This window comes from Channa argus, chromosome 17, assembly GCF_033026475.1.
Source record: "Channa argus isolate prfri chromosome 17, Channa argus male v1.0, whole genome shotgun sequence".
NCBI classification, from domain to species: Eukaryota; Metazoa; Chordata; class Actinopteri; order Anabantiformes; family Channidae; genus Channa; species Channa argus.
In genome coordinates this window covers 2,294,343-2,310,263 of record NC_090213.1, presented here as the reverse complement: position 1 = coordinate 2,310,263, position 15,921 = coordinate 2,294,343, and the positions used below count along the sequence as shown (strand labels likewise).

The 15,921-nt window shown below is 43.1% G+C and overlaps 1 protein-coding gene and 1 long non-coding RNA gene across 4 annotated transcripts; one reads left to right on the top strand and one right to left on the bottom strand.

Moving 5' to 3' along the window:
* LOC137102654 (uncharacterized) lies at positions 1–13,270 on the top strand. Of its 2 annotated transcripts, none has more exons than XR_010911250.1 (6): positions 1–345; positions 6,900–7,078; positions 7,650–7,818; positions 8,798–8,829; positions 9,101–9,182; positions 13,149–13,270. It is a non-coding gene; the product is annotated as an uncharacterized lncRNA (long non-coding RNA). The 2 variants fall into 2 exon arrangements; XR_010911251.1 differs by having other exon boundaries at positions 4–345; positions 6,999–7,078.
* On the bottom strand, positions 10,861–15,449 carry e2f6 (E2F transcription factor 6). 2 transcript variants are annotated; one of them, XM_067482379.1, is made up of 9 exons: positions 15,206–15,447; positions 14,330–14,653; positions 14,006–14,043; positions 13,702–13,760; positions 13,221–13,407; positions 12,609–12,760; positions 12,020–12,135; positions 11,783–11,933; positions 10,861–11,460 (listed from the first exon to the last, which is right to left on the bottom strand). In XM_067482379.1, exons 1-9 carry the CDS (start codon positions 15,314–15,316, stop codon positions 11,435–11,437), a joined length of 1,164 nt encoding a protein of 387 aa, XP_067338480.1. In that variant the 5' UTR covers positions 15,317–15,447; the 3' UTR covers positions 10,861–11,434. The 2 variants fall into 2 exon arrangements, with proteins under 2 accessions (XP_067338480.1, XP_067338481.1); XM_067482380.1 differs by lacking the exon at positions 11,783–11,933 and having other exon boundaries at positions 15,206–15,449.
* Positions 15,450–15,921: the final 472 nt, after the last annotated feature.

Sequence of the window (15,921 nt, the reverse complement as noted above, 5' to 3'; positions counted from 1 at the left end):
TCCTACTCATCCCCCCTCCCCCCGTTCCTCACTTCCTGGTTTGTCTCCGGGGGCTCTTCTCATTCGGGAAGGCCTGAAAAAGGCTTTGCTGAGGACTCGAGGTCTTCAAAGTCCTGCTCCAGTAGCATCTGAAGAAAGTCAACCCAGAACCTTCTAAATGCTAATGAAGCAAAGGGGTCAAAATCTGGAACAGTCTGTGAGGGTCTTAAAGGCCCCTTTCCATTGGGTTTTCAGTGTTTGCCACATGGTTGTTGGTCACTCACCGTCCAGTGCTGATCCTGGGGTTTTGCTGAAAACTTAACTTACTTCTCACGTTTGAAGAAACCAGAAGACACGGAGCAGTGGGTGAGTTCCACAAACACCAGAAAGGAACAAAGTTGCACCAGAAGCAGCAGCTGGACGCTGGTTTTTAGGCCGTTTCCTGTCCTGACACATCAGTGTCGACTGGACGTGATCATGGTTTAATCTACAACGCAAAGTGTCACATTAAACTGAGCGGAGCGAGAAGAGGTTAATTTGATGTTAAATATTTTTTTACTTTGCATTTTCTTCCATTTTATGACATGAACTCATTCGGGGTTTTTTCATTAAATAGCTCCAGATCTGTTCGTATTTATCCTCACACAGTTTATTTCTCTATTTCTAAGAAAACGAGACTGAGACCTGGACGACAGAAATCACTGAACACACGCAGATCTTATCAGGTTTGGGACCTGTGTCTTTTTATTCTAAAAAAAAATGTCCTGTCCTCTGGAAGTGTCTTACTCAAAGTCTGCACTGGCGTCTTTGTCTTTTGAGGACTGGCCCACTCACATGTCCCGAAATAAACAGGGCAAAACCAACATTGTTGTGGTGCAGGACACCATCGTGTCCTCGAGCTCCATTTGGTGCCGTAGTCACATTCCTCCTTCGGCTTTGTTAGCAGCCAGTAATCACACGGAGCTCGTCGCAGCTGGGACTGATTTTGCAAACTCACGCCATCGCTGCCGCACTGTGAGCGCCGCAGGCCGACGGACACGCACGGATGTGTGAGTGCACCCTGGGAACGCGCTCGTTCCTGGCTGTGTGTCACTCAAACGGGCTTGTTTACATGCCTTCGTGGTTAGTAGCAAACAGCCTGTGGCGGGACCGCGTGTGTGCGCGCGCGCCTGTGGAAGGAAACACCACGTTTAGATGCACAGCTTTTGCCAGCTGTAATTAACTCTAAAGATAAAGCAGGGTGTTCTCCAGTCCTGTCTGGGGCTGTGGCATCCAGAACCTTCCAGGAAAAAGTGCTGGGGAGATGTGAGGTGAACATGACTGACTGACTGATTGATTGATTGACTTATTGATTGATTGATGCCTTGAGTCTGGACTCACTTAGATGATGATGATGATTGACATTGGTCACCAGAGAGAGCAACAAGCACTTTCCACGCTCACGTTTGTTCTTATAGAAAATGTTGTTAAACTCAATTTCTCATTTCTGTAACAGAAATGATGTTTGGATGATGACAGGACGCTTTGCAGCAACTTGCCGGAGGCATAAAGTTATCAAGTTGTTTGTCCCATTCTCTTCAACGTGACATCTGAGGAAGCCTGCAGGGAGTCTCATTACAGCTGGACTCAAAACTGAGTGTGAGTCTGGACAAACCTGCATGTTGTATGATTTATGTCACACTGTTTCCCCAGGATTCCCTACGGATTTTTACACCCACACAATATAGTTTTCCTTCTTCTCCTCCTCCTGTGGGCTGTTCCCTTTCAGGAGTCTCCACAGCGAATCATGTGCCTCCATCTAACTCACACCACCTCTCACACCAGATAACTTCATGTCCTCCCTCACTACATCCATAAATCTCCTCTTTGCTCTTCCTCTAGACCTCCTGCCTGGCAGCTCCAACCTCAGCAGCCTTCTACCCATATATTCACAGTTTCTCCTCTGAACATGTCCAAACGACCTCAATCTGGCCTCTCTGACTTTATCTCCAACACATCTAACATGAGCTGTCCCTCTGATGTCCTCATTCCTGATCCTGTCCATCCTCGTCACTCCTTCTTTTATTATTAAGAATCTTTTTACCATGTTGTGCTGTAGAGACTGAGCTGCAGAGGAGCAGCACGCTGAGATGAATTGTATTGGTTTTCAGGAGAGAAAGGATCAGAGTTTCATCTGCTGATGCTTTAGCCCTGATAGCTTGGCTCGAAAATGTCTCTTTACCTCCTCAAGGTGCATTAAATGGCGACTGTGATATAGAATCAGGGTTCGGGCTGGTGCAAAGAGAAGCAAAGTCACATGGGCGTGAGCTGAAAGTGTTTGAGCTGGAGTGAGAAGGTGAACATTCTAACAACGCGGCCGTGTGGAAAATGTTGAGCGAGGCTTTGACAGAGCTCACTGATTGTGGATATTCCAACCAGACGTGATGTAGGACGTTGTTTATACTGAACAACACATGATCCCAGTAAGATTTATGAGAAAGCTGACCTCAATTGCAGAAGCACTTGTTGTTGGAATATTAATATAGTGCTCAGTAACTGGTCTCTGCAGGACACTCGACCCTGACGGTAAAACCTTGTTTTTAAGGGACTTGATGAATGAGGCTAAATAGAAATATGACTCAATTAAATCGACAGGTGTTCTTAGTGGAGCCAGACTCGCCGAGGCCTTTGTTTGTCCACCTTAGCAACTGTAACCAGGCAGCACGGAGGAGAGGCGAGACTTGACAATGGGTCAATTTGGCCAAAAGGTGGCTCAGCGTATCACCACGGCGTCTCCGCCAACGAATGAAAATCTGCACGAAGACGGGCTGAGAATATTTTTACTTTCTCTTCCTGCAGGGGGGAGGAGACGTAACATCAAACATCGCAGTGGGATTTTGTAGCCGAGTGTTTATGCGTGTGTACAGTTTGATGTCAGGTAAAAATGAGCGATGGGATACACACACAGCCATGGGTGGTCTGTCTGTGTGTGTGTGTGTGTGTGTGTGTGTGTCACAGAGGCATCTGTTCATTGGAATAAACAACTTTCCATTTTTAGCCGCCAGAAAAAAAAAAGAGGTGGAATTAGCGAAAACGGTTCCCCTCCACCACACTTTAGTGTTTGTGTCCAAATGGAAAGTGAGATGGCTCAACTTTATTCATTTATTTATTTATTCAGGGTATTTATTGTGAGGGAGATGCCAGCAGGAACCGTTCTAAATTTAATCCTTTAAAGATGAGAGGATGTGAAAGAGGAAAAAAAGACGCTCACAAACAAAAGAGAGCAGGAAGAGAAGGTCAGAGGTCAATAAAAGACGCAAAGAAAAGAAGGAGAAAGAGAACCGAGACCTAACAAGATGAACGTTAGGAAGGAGAAACCACAGCAGAACAGACAAGATGAGGAGCCGATGAAATAAAGGAGGAGTGGAGGAGAGGACGAAGCCAGAAAACCGTCCTCCTGTCCAAAACAAGAAAGATGGTTAAAGCAGAAAAGGAAGGAACTATGAGACTAGACGAGGAGAGAACAAGTCTAGAATTACCAAAAGGAGCAGAGAGGGAAAATGGCAGGAAGCATTTTTTTAATTAACAGAATAAACAGGAAAAAAGATGCAGGAGATGAGTAAAAGTGGAATTTTTTAAAAAAAAGGATCTTGATGAACGTGGAAATGAAATAAATACCGGAGGAAGATGAGAACGTTAAAAAATTGAGAAGCTGAAGAAGAGACATAATTTATTCCCGTCTTCAAGAATCTATCCTGATAAGATCAGACCAGAGAATAAGGTGAAGGGAACTTTAGAAACTATTTAGGCCTTTAGCAGAGAGAACGTGGGACAAAAGGGGGAGAGACCATGAAGCTGAGAGGAGAAAAAGGGAGACTGAGAGTTTCTCTCTACGACAACAGGGAGGCAGAAAGGTTTTCTTTGAATTGACGGGATGCTAATACACACAGCTGCCTTTCTAAACTGCCCAATCAACTCATTTACCACAGGTGGCACCAGTCAAGTTCCAGAGCAACTGCATTCCCTTCCTTGATGGTCTTTCCGAAAAAAATGAGAAGAAACACACGCGACAGAGGGGACAGTATGGTGGAGAGTTAAGACTGATGGGGAGCAGAGCGCAGAGACCTTCTCAGAACCAGGACTGAAAAGCAAAGAGCTGATCCGAGCGCTTTTTAACGCTGACCCCTGTCGGCCGCACGATGCTCTGCACAAAGACCAAATGACAAATGTTGTTTTCCTCCCGGTTCCTGGAAGGGCATCCAGAGACTTCTAGGCCATAAAACACTCTGAGTCACAAGGAAGCTGGAAGAAAGTTAAAAACATTATTTCATCAAAAGGACCAAACCTTTAAAGTGAGAACATGCTCCACCATGAGCCAAGCACTTCCAGGTAGCCGCTGGCAGCAGACTCCATGAGAAAACTGCTGATAGTCTCGTTTTTTTTTCTGGGTTGAATTACATAAAAAACAGGTGTCATTTGTGAATCAGTGTTTCTGTGTGTTTGTGTGTGTGGATTTGGGGTGAATCAGGTTCGTGTCTAAAAAGCAGCAGTTCTGGACTCGAGAGACGTTGTTTTCTGGTTGTTTACTGGAACATCTTGGGATGGTTGGAGGTCTGTGCCAAGCTGCAGTGTGACCCCGTCCCCCCGGGCACAAACTGTTTTCTTCACCCTGGAATGATCACATCTAAGCCTTTAAAACCCACTTCGCTCTAATAACTGCAGTAGAAATGCAGAACTTATTAGCTCCCTTCGCCGTTTGGGTGGTTTCACGCCTTCGTCGACCGGCGAACCGGGCCCACGTCCAGTAAAGGGAAAGCGGAGCCGGCAGAAGGAGCAGAGTGGCCTGATTTGAGTATCATGCAAACTCCAGTGCAAGTACTGCAGCTCTAACAGCGGATAATGGGAAGAATGATAAAGACTTGAATCCATTACAGAGGAGAGACGGAGCCGAGGCAGAGGAGGCGGAGAGGAAGGTCTGCTGATGACGCACATATGGCAGGATGCAGGTCACGCTTCGGTTGGAGGATCCACCCTCTGGGTCCCCTCCACACCTGCGTCTGCAGCCCTGCATGGCAGCCATATGCTCGACGTGTTCACTGGGCACGTCTATATTTAGAGTTTGGCTGCGTGCGCACAAAAGGCTTGTTGGTGCACTTTTGTGGCATTTTGGAAACTTTGTTGTCGTTGGAGATGCAGCTGAAAAACAGCTGTTGAAAACCGACAGACCGAGATGACAAAACTCTGTCCTTCCTCCTTCACAAACGCCTGCTTTCCTGTTGCAGAAATAATAACCAGTCTTTCATCTGCGTAAAGACGGTGCTAATACATGAAAAGATGAGTCCTGAGCACCACCTTCTGATTGAAGGAGTCTTTTGGGATCCTCTCCATCTGGGTGTCCTCCAAATGCCCGTGTTGGCAGCTTCCCATCACCCAGTCTGTTCATCACACACGGGGCAGTTGGTGGCGAATCCACACGGATCGTTTCAGCTTCGCCTCCAGCCTTATTTCTGCTTGAGTAAAAGCTTTTACTTGCAGCAGAATGTGGACTCAACTTAAAATGCGGCGTCTCTCAAAGTGCCCACACACACACACACACACACGCACACACATCCATCTTTTGCCATTAGCAGGAGCTGGCTACAGCACCAACTGCTGCACAAGTGGTTTTTGGCCCATTCACTGCGAGAATGACATTTTCAACCTGGGTTTTATGATGCGCGACCATATTTTTCACAGTGACGTGAGACTGCAGAGACACGCTCTCTATGAGCGTTAAGTGATAATAGAAACAACAGAAATTAGAGCTCAGAGGCTCAGAGTGCATCAAAAATCAGTCCTGTCCCCTCAAGGGTCCCCGCAGGGGGATTTGGCACGAGGTTTTTAATGCCGGATGCCCTTCCTGCCCCAACTCCCCCATTTATTCATTTAGTTTTTTTATCCGGGCTCGGAACCGGCACCAGGGTTGCTCCTGGGGGCTGGGCGGGGTGGTGTGGGATTTGAACCTGCAGCTTTCTGCAACCCAACTCAATGCTGTAGCACTGAGTCAGCAGTGGAAGCTCTGGGGGACCATGTGATTTATTACCCTGACAATAACACACTCCTCTGCTCCTCCCTGGTGGGGACGGAAATCTGGTTACTCAGGGACATTTTAGTGACTCGTCTTTATTCTGGGGACAAAATGTAGTTTTAAATCTTTGGTTTGGTTCTCATTACGTTTGAATTCACCTCAGGTTACAGGGTCAGGGGCTGGATAATGAGGGTCTTCGCAGAGATACAGAAGCTAAATAAATATGAGTGTGTGTTCAGTCCACTTTAGCATTTTTTATGAAGATTGATTCAAGTCAAAAAGTTGATTTGATGGTTGAATTAAGGTCAAAGTTGTGGTTTTAGAATAAAATACAAACCCAGTATGAGGTTTTTTCTGTGTGTGTGTGTGTGTGTGTGTGTGTGTGTGTGAAAACAGAAAACCTTTTACATCGATCATCTTATGCAGACAGAACCAAAATGACTCTTTGTGCAGCTTCACATGCAGCTTTAGGTTTCACAGTGTCAGACTGTCATATTTACAGTTCTGTGTCCACATGTTCAGGCTCTGGCTGCACCTTTAACACCATTGAAGGTCTTAGAAACCTGAGGAAAGGCCTCATCATCACACATGTAGTCTTTGGCCATATTGTTTGTCTTTTTTCATTTTTTTTGCACCTGTTCTTGATAGTTTCAGGATGTGTTTTAGTTGATGTACATGACTCTTTGTGGTGGATTTGGGTCTTTTAATTGAGCTCTTTGTAAACATGCCACAGTAAAGATAAGGAAGTAATCATTAATCCTGCGTCAGTTTGCGTGTGTCTGTGTGGGATTAATTGTTCTGACAGGCTTCTCAAAACATTAAATGTGGTCAAACTTATGGACGTGCATTTTGTTCTCCTGCTTTGACTTTTCAGACAGGAAATGTCAACAATGAAAACACAAGTTCCACCTTAAATCCACTCTGCTGCAGTTGTGGCACTGAAGTTAAAAACATGAAGACTGTCTTCTTGCAGGCGATGGTGATTCTGCAGGCCAGACGGGAGCAGGGAGAGGACGGGGGAAGCTGGTGGCCTCTGATGCTGTGACGCACAAGGTGGAGACATGTTTGTGTGTTTATTCATAGGCTCTATTGTCGTCATCAGGTCTGAGCGACTGACTGCTGTTTCAGAGAGTCACGCTGTGATGCAACATGTCAACCATCAGCACGCGTCATGGCCCACATCCATCTACATACTGTGTGTGTGGAACAATTTAAATCACAACATGCACTGTTTTCCTCTGCAAAAAATGCAAGTTTAGATGCACACGAATACGAACAAACACACGGTGCATTGTTCTTCTACAGTCATTAACGTGAAGACTTAACATGAGCTGAATCCATCACGTGTCCCCTGAGAAGATGACATCACAACTGTGTGATGAAAACATGAGACAGATGATTAGTTTTCTTTTGTGTGTGCTGCTTAATGACAGCAGCTGTGTATCTCTCTCCACCAACTTGCAGCATTTGCACAGCAACGGATTGAAATGAATCATTAACGTAAACTTTCTGAAAGAGTTGTGGTACTTTAATCTTTTATCTAGATTAAAACCTGAATTCCTGCATGTTCTGTGTTCAACAAGTCATGTAAACTAAACACTCGTATACTCTGTTTGCCCCTCAGTCTCGTAGGATCTGCAGAATTATTGTAAGAGCAACCTCAGGCCAGCGACAGGTGTGTGTCCCAACTGCTCGTCTTTGGTGCCAGGGAGGCAGAAAGTGATGTGCTGCAACACACAACCAGGCCACAGTCAGCTGATGACCACGTTCAGCTGTCATCTTTGCAGTTTAAGGTCCAAAACGTTCCCTTGCTGGATAACTATTGCTTACTCAGGGTCATGCAAAGCAAATCGTGCTGCACCTGAATCCCTCCAGTGTGCACACAGCACAAACACGCCTTCAACAGGCCGCCACAAAACATTCATAATAAACATGTCTTTATTAATTAAGCTTGGTTATAGATATATTCAGGTTCTAAATATTGAAACTATGTGTTTTGGCATTTGGCCTCTGAACTTCACCCTCATTTTAAAATGAATCACTCAGACTTTTAGCTTTGATTCATGATTCATTCATGAAGTACTTTCATCCTCCATCTCCTTTACAAATACTAACACTTTAACAACGATTTAAAACATTTGGGTTTTAAAACCAATAGGCATCATAAACACCAGCTGGTTCATGTCGCACTCTGTCCACTGGGTGGTGCTATTGTAAAGGGACCTCAGGGAAACTTTTTCAGCCTCATTTTTGTTTTTCCTTTCAACAGGCCAGTGAGTCTGACGCTTATGAGCACTGAATGTTGGCATTTACTATACATCTGAGAAATATTTATGATTTTTATGTATTATATATATATATATATATATATATATATATAAGAAATTATATTAACCATGTGTACATTCCCCAAACATACTCAAAAAAGCTCGTATCAGTTCACCTGATGTCAATAAGCAGCTAATGTCTAATGGTACCTAACGATATGGATGTTGGTGGAAGACTATCCCACATTTTCATATTCATACCATTGCACTGCCATTGGAAAGGAGAACCTGGTTAACTTTTACTGCTAACTTTAGTTTGTGAAATTACTATGAGTAAGAGTCTTTGTATAATGATTGTTAAAATGATGATCAATTAGTTCCCCACAGTTCAATTATACATTTCTGGTAGATCTCGACATCATTTTAATATTAGAATAGTTGTCACATTTAAAGATTATAAAGTCATTAACTGTCTCTTTGACTTTTCTGTCCATTTGTCCTTCAGGGTTTCAGGCCTGCTTGACTTACTGTCCATTAGTAAGTTTCACTTCAACCTGTGTTTATGTGTCTTTTCGTTGCTTGTTGTAGGATCATTTTATTTTTAACAATTCTTCTGCACAACGAATTATGGTATGAATATTGGTGTGTTCAACATAGGGGAGGGAGGACATGTTAACTTGGATCGTATGTGTCATATCATGCAGTAACTAACAGCTGGGAACAAATTAATCAGATGTTTTCTCTCAATATGACCATACAATGTAATGTTTCCCCTTCTCATGTCTTAAAACCTCCTTTTCTTTCACAGTGAACTCAGAGGACAATGTTGATGTTGAGTTTTCTGGCAGTGTTGTGCTGGTGGACAAACCCAGTGGTAGGAGACTGAAAAGGTGAGCTGCAGTGTTGCACAGCCTCCCTGTCACCTCATTTCCTACCTGAAGACAGTGACTGTGAAATGACATCACACCGTGTTCACTGTTGGTGAAGCAGCGCCATCTTGTGGTCAGTGCGGTCTGTTTCCCATTATCGGCTGCAGTGGTAACTGCTTTACTGTATTTCTATTTATAGAGTTAGATACTGTATTTTTCATATATGTCAGGAGGTGAAGATCCACACACACTTCAAATATATCAGCAAAAAGTCAGACAGCATTTTACGTTGGTGACTTATGAGTTTGCATGTTCTCCGTGTCTGTGGTCTCCAGGTGCTTGAAGATGCAAAGATGTGCAGGAAATATTATTATAATTTGTTTCTGACAGTTTAGATGATGACAGCTTTTGCTTGAACCCACCCATTTTTCACGTGAGCAAAAGTATTGGACTTAAAATAGATCAAAGTGAATAAGACTTAATATTTAGGTGCAAATCCTTTGCTTGCAATAACTGCATCAAGTCTGTGACCCACTGACGTCACCAAACGTTTGCGTTCTTCTTTTGTGGTGCTTTTCCAGGCGTTTGCTGCAGCCTCTTCCAGTGCTTGTTTAGGGGGTTTACTCCTTCAGTCTCCTCTTTAGCAGGGAAACACAGCTCTGTAAGGTTTAAGTGTAAAAGCTTCCACTTCTTGCCAGTTTGTTTGATGTCAAAGCCAAATATTTTCAGTCTAAAATGAAGAATTTGGCCTCACTGTTCCAATAATTTTGATTAAGAGTGTGTATCATTTATTAACCTTTTCTTCCTGCTGTACTGTTATTGATCATTTTACCATTGTAAAATCTGAAATGGCGTTTGCCACCTGACTGGCCGACAGGTCATTTACAGGTCACTACTGACTCTTCAAAGGTGTTAAAAACAATGTAGAACCTTGGAAACGCTCCCCAAATTCTTATTATTTTCAATTTTTGAGTAAGTAATGAAATAATTCAGCCTTCATGGTATTTGTTTCGAAGTTTAGACATATTGCTCTGTGAATATTAGAAGACTTTAAACCAAAGATTGAACTATATTATAATCTTAGTACTTATAATAGTAGTTTACAACATAGGTGCCGGTGTTTTCTATACCTTTAAATTTAAATCAAAGTTATAGTTACTGTTTTATCAATCTAGATATTGTAAATGTGTTCACTTGTCAATTGAATTTTAGTTTGTTGATGCCAGCAATTACAAACTGAAAGAAAATGCTGCTATGGGCCGAGATCACAATAGAGGTTTTTGACTTACACACTAGTGCAACGACTTCATTCATCTCAAGTATTAATCTGCCAAATTTTAAACGTTTCCAAAGTTTGTTACATTATCAGTCAATTATAATGTATTTTAATATGTATTAAAGTAGAAATAAAAGTAACTGGGTGTAAAGTAGCTTTAACTCAGACCTGGGATAATGTAACGGACGTGTGAATAGTTTATTAAAAGTACACAGATGACTGAGATCAGAAGTAATTGACACCAGATGGTGATACTTTGTTCCTCCCACACTCACCTGAGCTACTTATGGTCTCTGCAATTTTCCTTTTCTGCCAGATTCCTACCTTCAATTTCACAGAGAGGTCAAACATCATTTGTCATGATGCTGGTCAGTTCATAACCCTGCGGCTTCAGCTGATGACAGGAAGTGAGCCAACTTCCTATTGTCATACAATTTATTTCTTTTTATTGATTTCAGCATCACTGTGTTCTTTTATATCAAAGTTCAAATCAAGATGAAAACATTATGTCCAAAACACATTTAGAAACAAAGTAAAATACAGCATATGTAGGTCAGTACATGATTATAAGGCCTCCAGTCAGGCACAGCAGCAGTTCACTGTCACAATAAATGTCCCGGTCAAACTGTTTCAATTATTTCTTCTCCAGAGAGCTCGAAGACCAACCAGGACCAGGACTGAGTTTAATTAAAAACATACACGTTTAATGGTGCAAGTGAAAACTGATCCATAAATAGTGTTTGAGTTGATGTCCATGTCAGAACGTCTTTGTTTTGCTCCTGATCCCACAGGATTTTTTTCTGGTGCGTTTCAGCCGACTCAGTCAGCGGAGTGTTATTTAAATCTTCAACAAGTACCACATGCGAGCTCAGTCAGTCTGTGGGGTTCACACCTGACACTGGGCAACAATCAGCCCATCTGGTACCTGCAGATGTTCCAGACTTGTATTGGAAACCCTGAAGTGGACGGCTGGAGCCTCCCGATGGTGAAGCGGCGGCTACGCACTCTGTGGACTCGACGACTCTGCAACAACAGCACCACAGCGAAATCGGCCAAGTTTAACAAATACTGGTATCAGCGTTTGAGTTCAATAGGAAACGAGCTGATGTGAATTTTCTTTTACATTTTTTTGTTGGTCAACATGGCTGAAAAGTCCCAGTGAGCATTGTCCAGACAGGCTGTGTTTGTTGGGTTAATGTCTACATTTATACTGAGCTCAAGATCTTGGTACTAATATGTAACATGAAAATGTTATTAAGTTCTAAGGTGCCAGTGTGAAGATCAATAAACATAATTAGTTTTGAAATCTCCGTCTTCTTTGCACTGTGACACCGTTTTTTGTTACCTGTCTCCAACGTGGCCATTTTTATCCGGCTTTCCTCAAGCGTCAAAAAGCAGCCGCTCTTCTCTCCACTCACGACATCTCCTGACCCGATGTCACAGGTCAGCACCACGATTGGACCCTTCCCACTCTTCAGATGAACCTGAATGCTGTCCTGCAACACGAACACCAGACCTGACCACAACCTGAATTAACAGAAAGATTTACCCAAAGCTAAGGCCACAGTCTCTCCTGTTTTACCTCTGTGGGTGCAGGAACCTCCAGTTTAGTTTCCTCGGGAGCTTTGACGACTATCACAGTTTGATCCTGGAAGGCTCGGAGTCGGTCGATGTCCTCGTGGGTCACATAGGCCATTGTGCAGGAGAAGTTAAAGAAAGCCTGCTTATGTTTTTATGTTTTATTCCCTCAGTTTGTCTTGAATCATCATTCCAGGCAGATAATGTGACATTTTAATCAGAAACAGAAGAATCCACAGAAAAATGGATGCACCGATAGATTTAAGTCTTTATTTAAACTGAACTTATTTTGGACACTTTGGGGCAGTGGAAATAAGATCTAAACACAAACTGACCTTATGACTTTGAAGAGCAACTTGTTGGCCAACAGTACTTCACACATCCAGCACAGACAGGAGTTCAGTCATGTTTCTGCCCGACTGCTGAATAAAAGTCTAGTATTTGATCTGGGCTGTTTTTAGTCTTTAAATTGAGCAATTTGATCTAAGTCATTGGAACACACACAAACACACACACTCTTTTCGTTCTAAAAACCAAGAAGATCTTAATTAGCAGTAGTTCTACTGCTTAAGAGTGTAACGTGAAAGGATATGCAGAGTTTTCTGTGTCGTCAGTCATGTCGAAGAGCTGCTGAGCACAGCGTTTGATGAGTGTGTCCAGTGTGTCCTCCACCAGCTTCAAGTTGTCCAGCTCTCCACTGAACTTGTGGCTGTTCCACAGAAGGCTGGAAATGGGGCTACTTCCTCTGAAAACATGACAGAAATTGTTGATAATTGATTGATGCTGTTTGTGTGTAAGCCGGGTACTAATTGGACATGAAGACATGAACACGTCTTATACGTCAATGCAACAATGCTGTCTTTCTGATAAGCGCTGAAATAAAAGCTTCTATATATTCATGCATATCTGTGCAGCATTGGTTTGTCGAAGAACCAATAAAAGCGGCAAACTCTCACTTAGTCTTCAGGGATTTTATAAATTGGCCAAAAGTGTCACTTTAATGTGGTAATAAATAAGTGAAGCGTAATGATATTTCAAGCAGAGTAATATCGGTAATTACGTCTTCTGATGTAATTGTAAAAGCTCTGATGTGAAATATGATGTGAGGTTAATGTGTATGTGTGTGTTTGCAGGGACAAACAAACTAAAGAGCGGGAATGTGCTCTTAAAGCACCCAAACGTACGGAATACTAAGACACACTCACATCCACTTGATCCTGTTCGCCGACTCCTTCTTGATGAGTTTGATGCCATCCAGAACGTTGGTGATGTCATAGACTCGACGCTTGCGGGTCTGCAGGCTCGCAGTCACTTCCCTCAGGTCCAGTGTGCCGTCTGGAGACGTCAGCAACAGGTCCAGGAAACGACGTGTCAGCAGCCACAGGGACACATCTGAGGACACCGTGACAGCATCATAGTCAGGACAACGCTGTACTTTTTATAAACGGAGAGATTTGGATTTTATGGTTGAATATTAGCATTTAACGAAATAACTGACTGCAACACTATCATACTCCTAAAGATTTCATACTATACAGTTTTCATACTACTAGGATTTGCATGTATTTCTACAATTGACTTCAAATCTCTAAACATTGGTTAACGTAAAAGGTCGTCTCCACTGTTGCTGGTGGGGACTGCGGTGCAGGCACTGGATCACAACTGCAAAATAAAGGCAACACACACCTTGTCTGCTGGTGACTTTTTTGGTCTGACTGGTCTCTTGTGGCTCACATGGGCCGTTGCTGCAAACAGAGTCAACAAAATGTGTTCATTAGGTTTAAGCTGCATCCTGGCCGAATCAAATGCATAACCAGGAAATACTTACACCTAGCAGGAAATATTTAAATATATCTGAGAAACAGTCAGTCTGGCTTCTCACCCCTTCTCTTTTCAAATGCTCCATGTAAACACATTTACTTGAAACTGTTCAACAAATGTTCCAGAACTATAGGTAGAACAAAACCGAACACAACGTAATTTGTTTCACCTGGTCGTCTTATCCACTGATGTGTCAGCATCTGGATCCTGCAAATCACAGAGTTGAAAACTACAAGTTACAGTTGCTCTTGTGGTATTTAGTGTTTAGTTTATTTGTTAATGCACTGTCAGCAATTCAACAATAATATGCAAAACTAATCATCCCAAAGTTCGACAAAGAGCTACAGTGTGAATGTGGGATTTGATCTATAATCAGATCTTCAGTGTAACTGTTTTGGTTTCCCTTTTTTAACTGCATCACAAATCCATGAAAACTCCCTTTTGATAAAGCAATAAAAGTAGCAGCAGATGTGTCTGTGACATAATTCCTCACCTGCTTCAGAGGATCCACTGCGGGAGCTTCTGGTGCAGAATCCTCCATGACAACAAGGTCATTTCTATGTGCGTCATCAACAGCATCATCCTCTTCCTCACCATCACCATCTGCCCAGGGATTCTCCTCCTCATCTTCAGAAGCCTCTGCTCCCCAGGAGCTGATCATGCCCAGGGACCCGTCCGGGCATTGAGGCATAATGGGAATGGCATCGCTTTTGACGTCGTTCTTGGCGATATGCTCTGGCAGGAAGTGGTCTTCGCAGATTAAATGCTGCTCCGTCGAGTCCTGCTTGTCTGTCTCCCTCAACGCCGCCAGCCATATCTGCAAAAAGCCGTCAGATTTACTAAGTGATTCCCTTAAACCGGACTCCTCTTTACTGATCTAAACTGGTTCCAGTGAGTCAAAAATGTCAAATGCACCACAACCGGACATGAAATCAAACCTGACGTCAGACTGCAAACACACAAACACGGGCGATTGCGTCGCTGAATCACTGTTAACCGGAGAGCACCGCAAACCATCAGGCTCCTCCGGGGTTTAGCTCGAACTTCCTTTATTAGCGGGACCATGAGCTGGACTGTTAGCTTGTTTACGTCCTAGATAATTAACTGCAGTTAGTTTTCGGGGAGTTTCCATCGGTGTCTGTAGGCTTTTACAAAGGGAAATGGACAGTGGGGCCTTGGGTTCCAGCTTATATCCAGCAGACCCTGGGTGGAGACCCTGGGTGTTGCTCTTGGGGGGAGTTAGCTTCCTAACTAGCTACCATGCTAACACAAGCCTGTAACACTAAGGAGTCCTTTGATGCTAACGCTATGTTAGCATCAGATTAGCCTGCAAGGAGGGTGTTAGTGGAGCCGAACGGGGGCTAAGTACCTTCACACGCGCCGGGTCTTTGGGAAAGTGGAAGAACCGCTTCGGCGCACGGTTGAAGATTCCCCGGTGCCCCACGCGGTTTGGACACCCAGAGACGACACACTTCACCATGCTTCACCGTCTCTCCTCCTCCGTCGTGCAGCCCGAACCGCCCCGGGCTAACAGCACATCGAGCTCCGTTTATATATTTATTACCGTCCGGTTTGTTTATGTCGTACTAGTAGTTTTTTTTTTTTTTTTAGGCCGGAAGGGGCGTGTTTTGGACCAGAAGTACGAGTGTGGAAAATAAGACATCAACTTTTCATCTTTGTTTTGGTTTTTTTTGTGTGTGTGTTGCACCGCGTCACATATTCACACATTAAAAAAAATGCAATCGCCTAATACTAACAAAGGAAAATTATTTAAAAAGAAAAAGTAGAAATTATGTCACTTTTCTTCTTGAACTGCGCACGAGGAAAAACTAAAATTGAGTTAAGCAATTAGAAATTCGCTTTTTTTCCAATACAGAAATTTACAGTATTACTATGTATTATATTTTGTATGCACAATGTAACAATATCTACCAAATAAATCATTTTACCTTTAATGTACAGCGGAGTAAAAATATGAAGTAGCACTTACATACATTTACCACTGATGCTTCACTATATTTCCCTATAATTTGTGTAATTCTGTATTACTTGCTTTTGAGTTTCTTTCTGTATAGTTCTGGACCC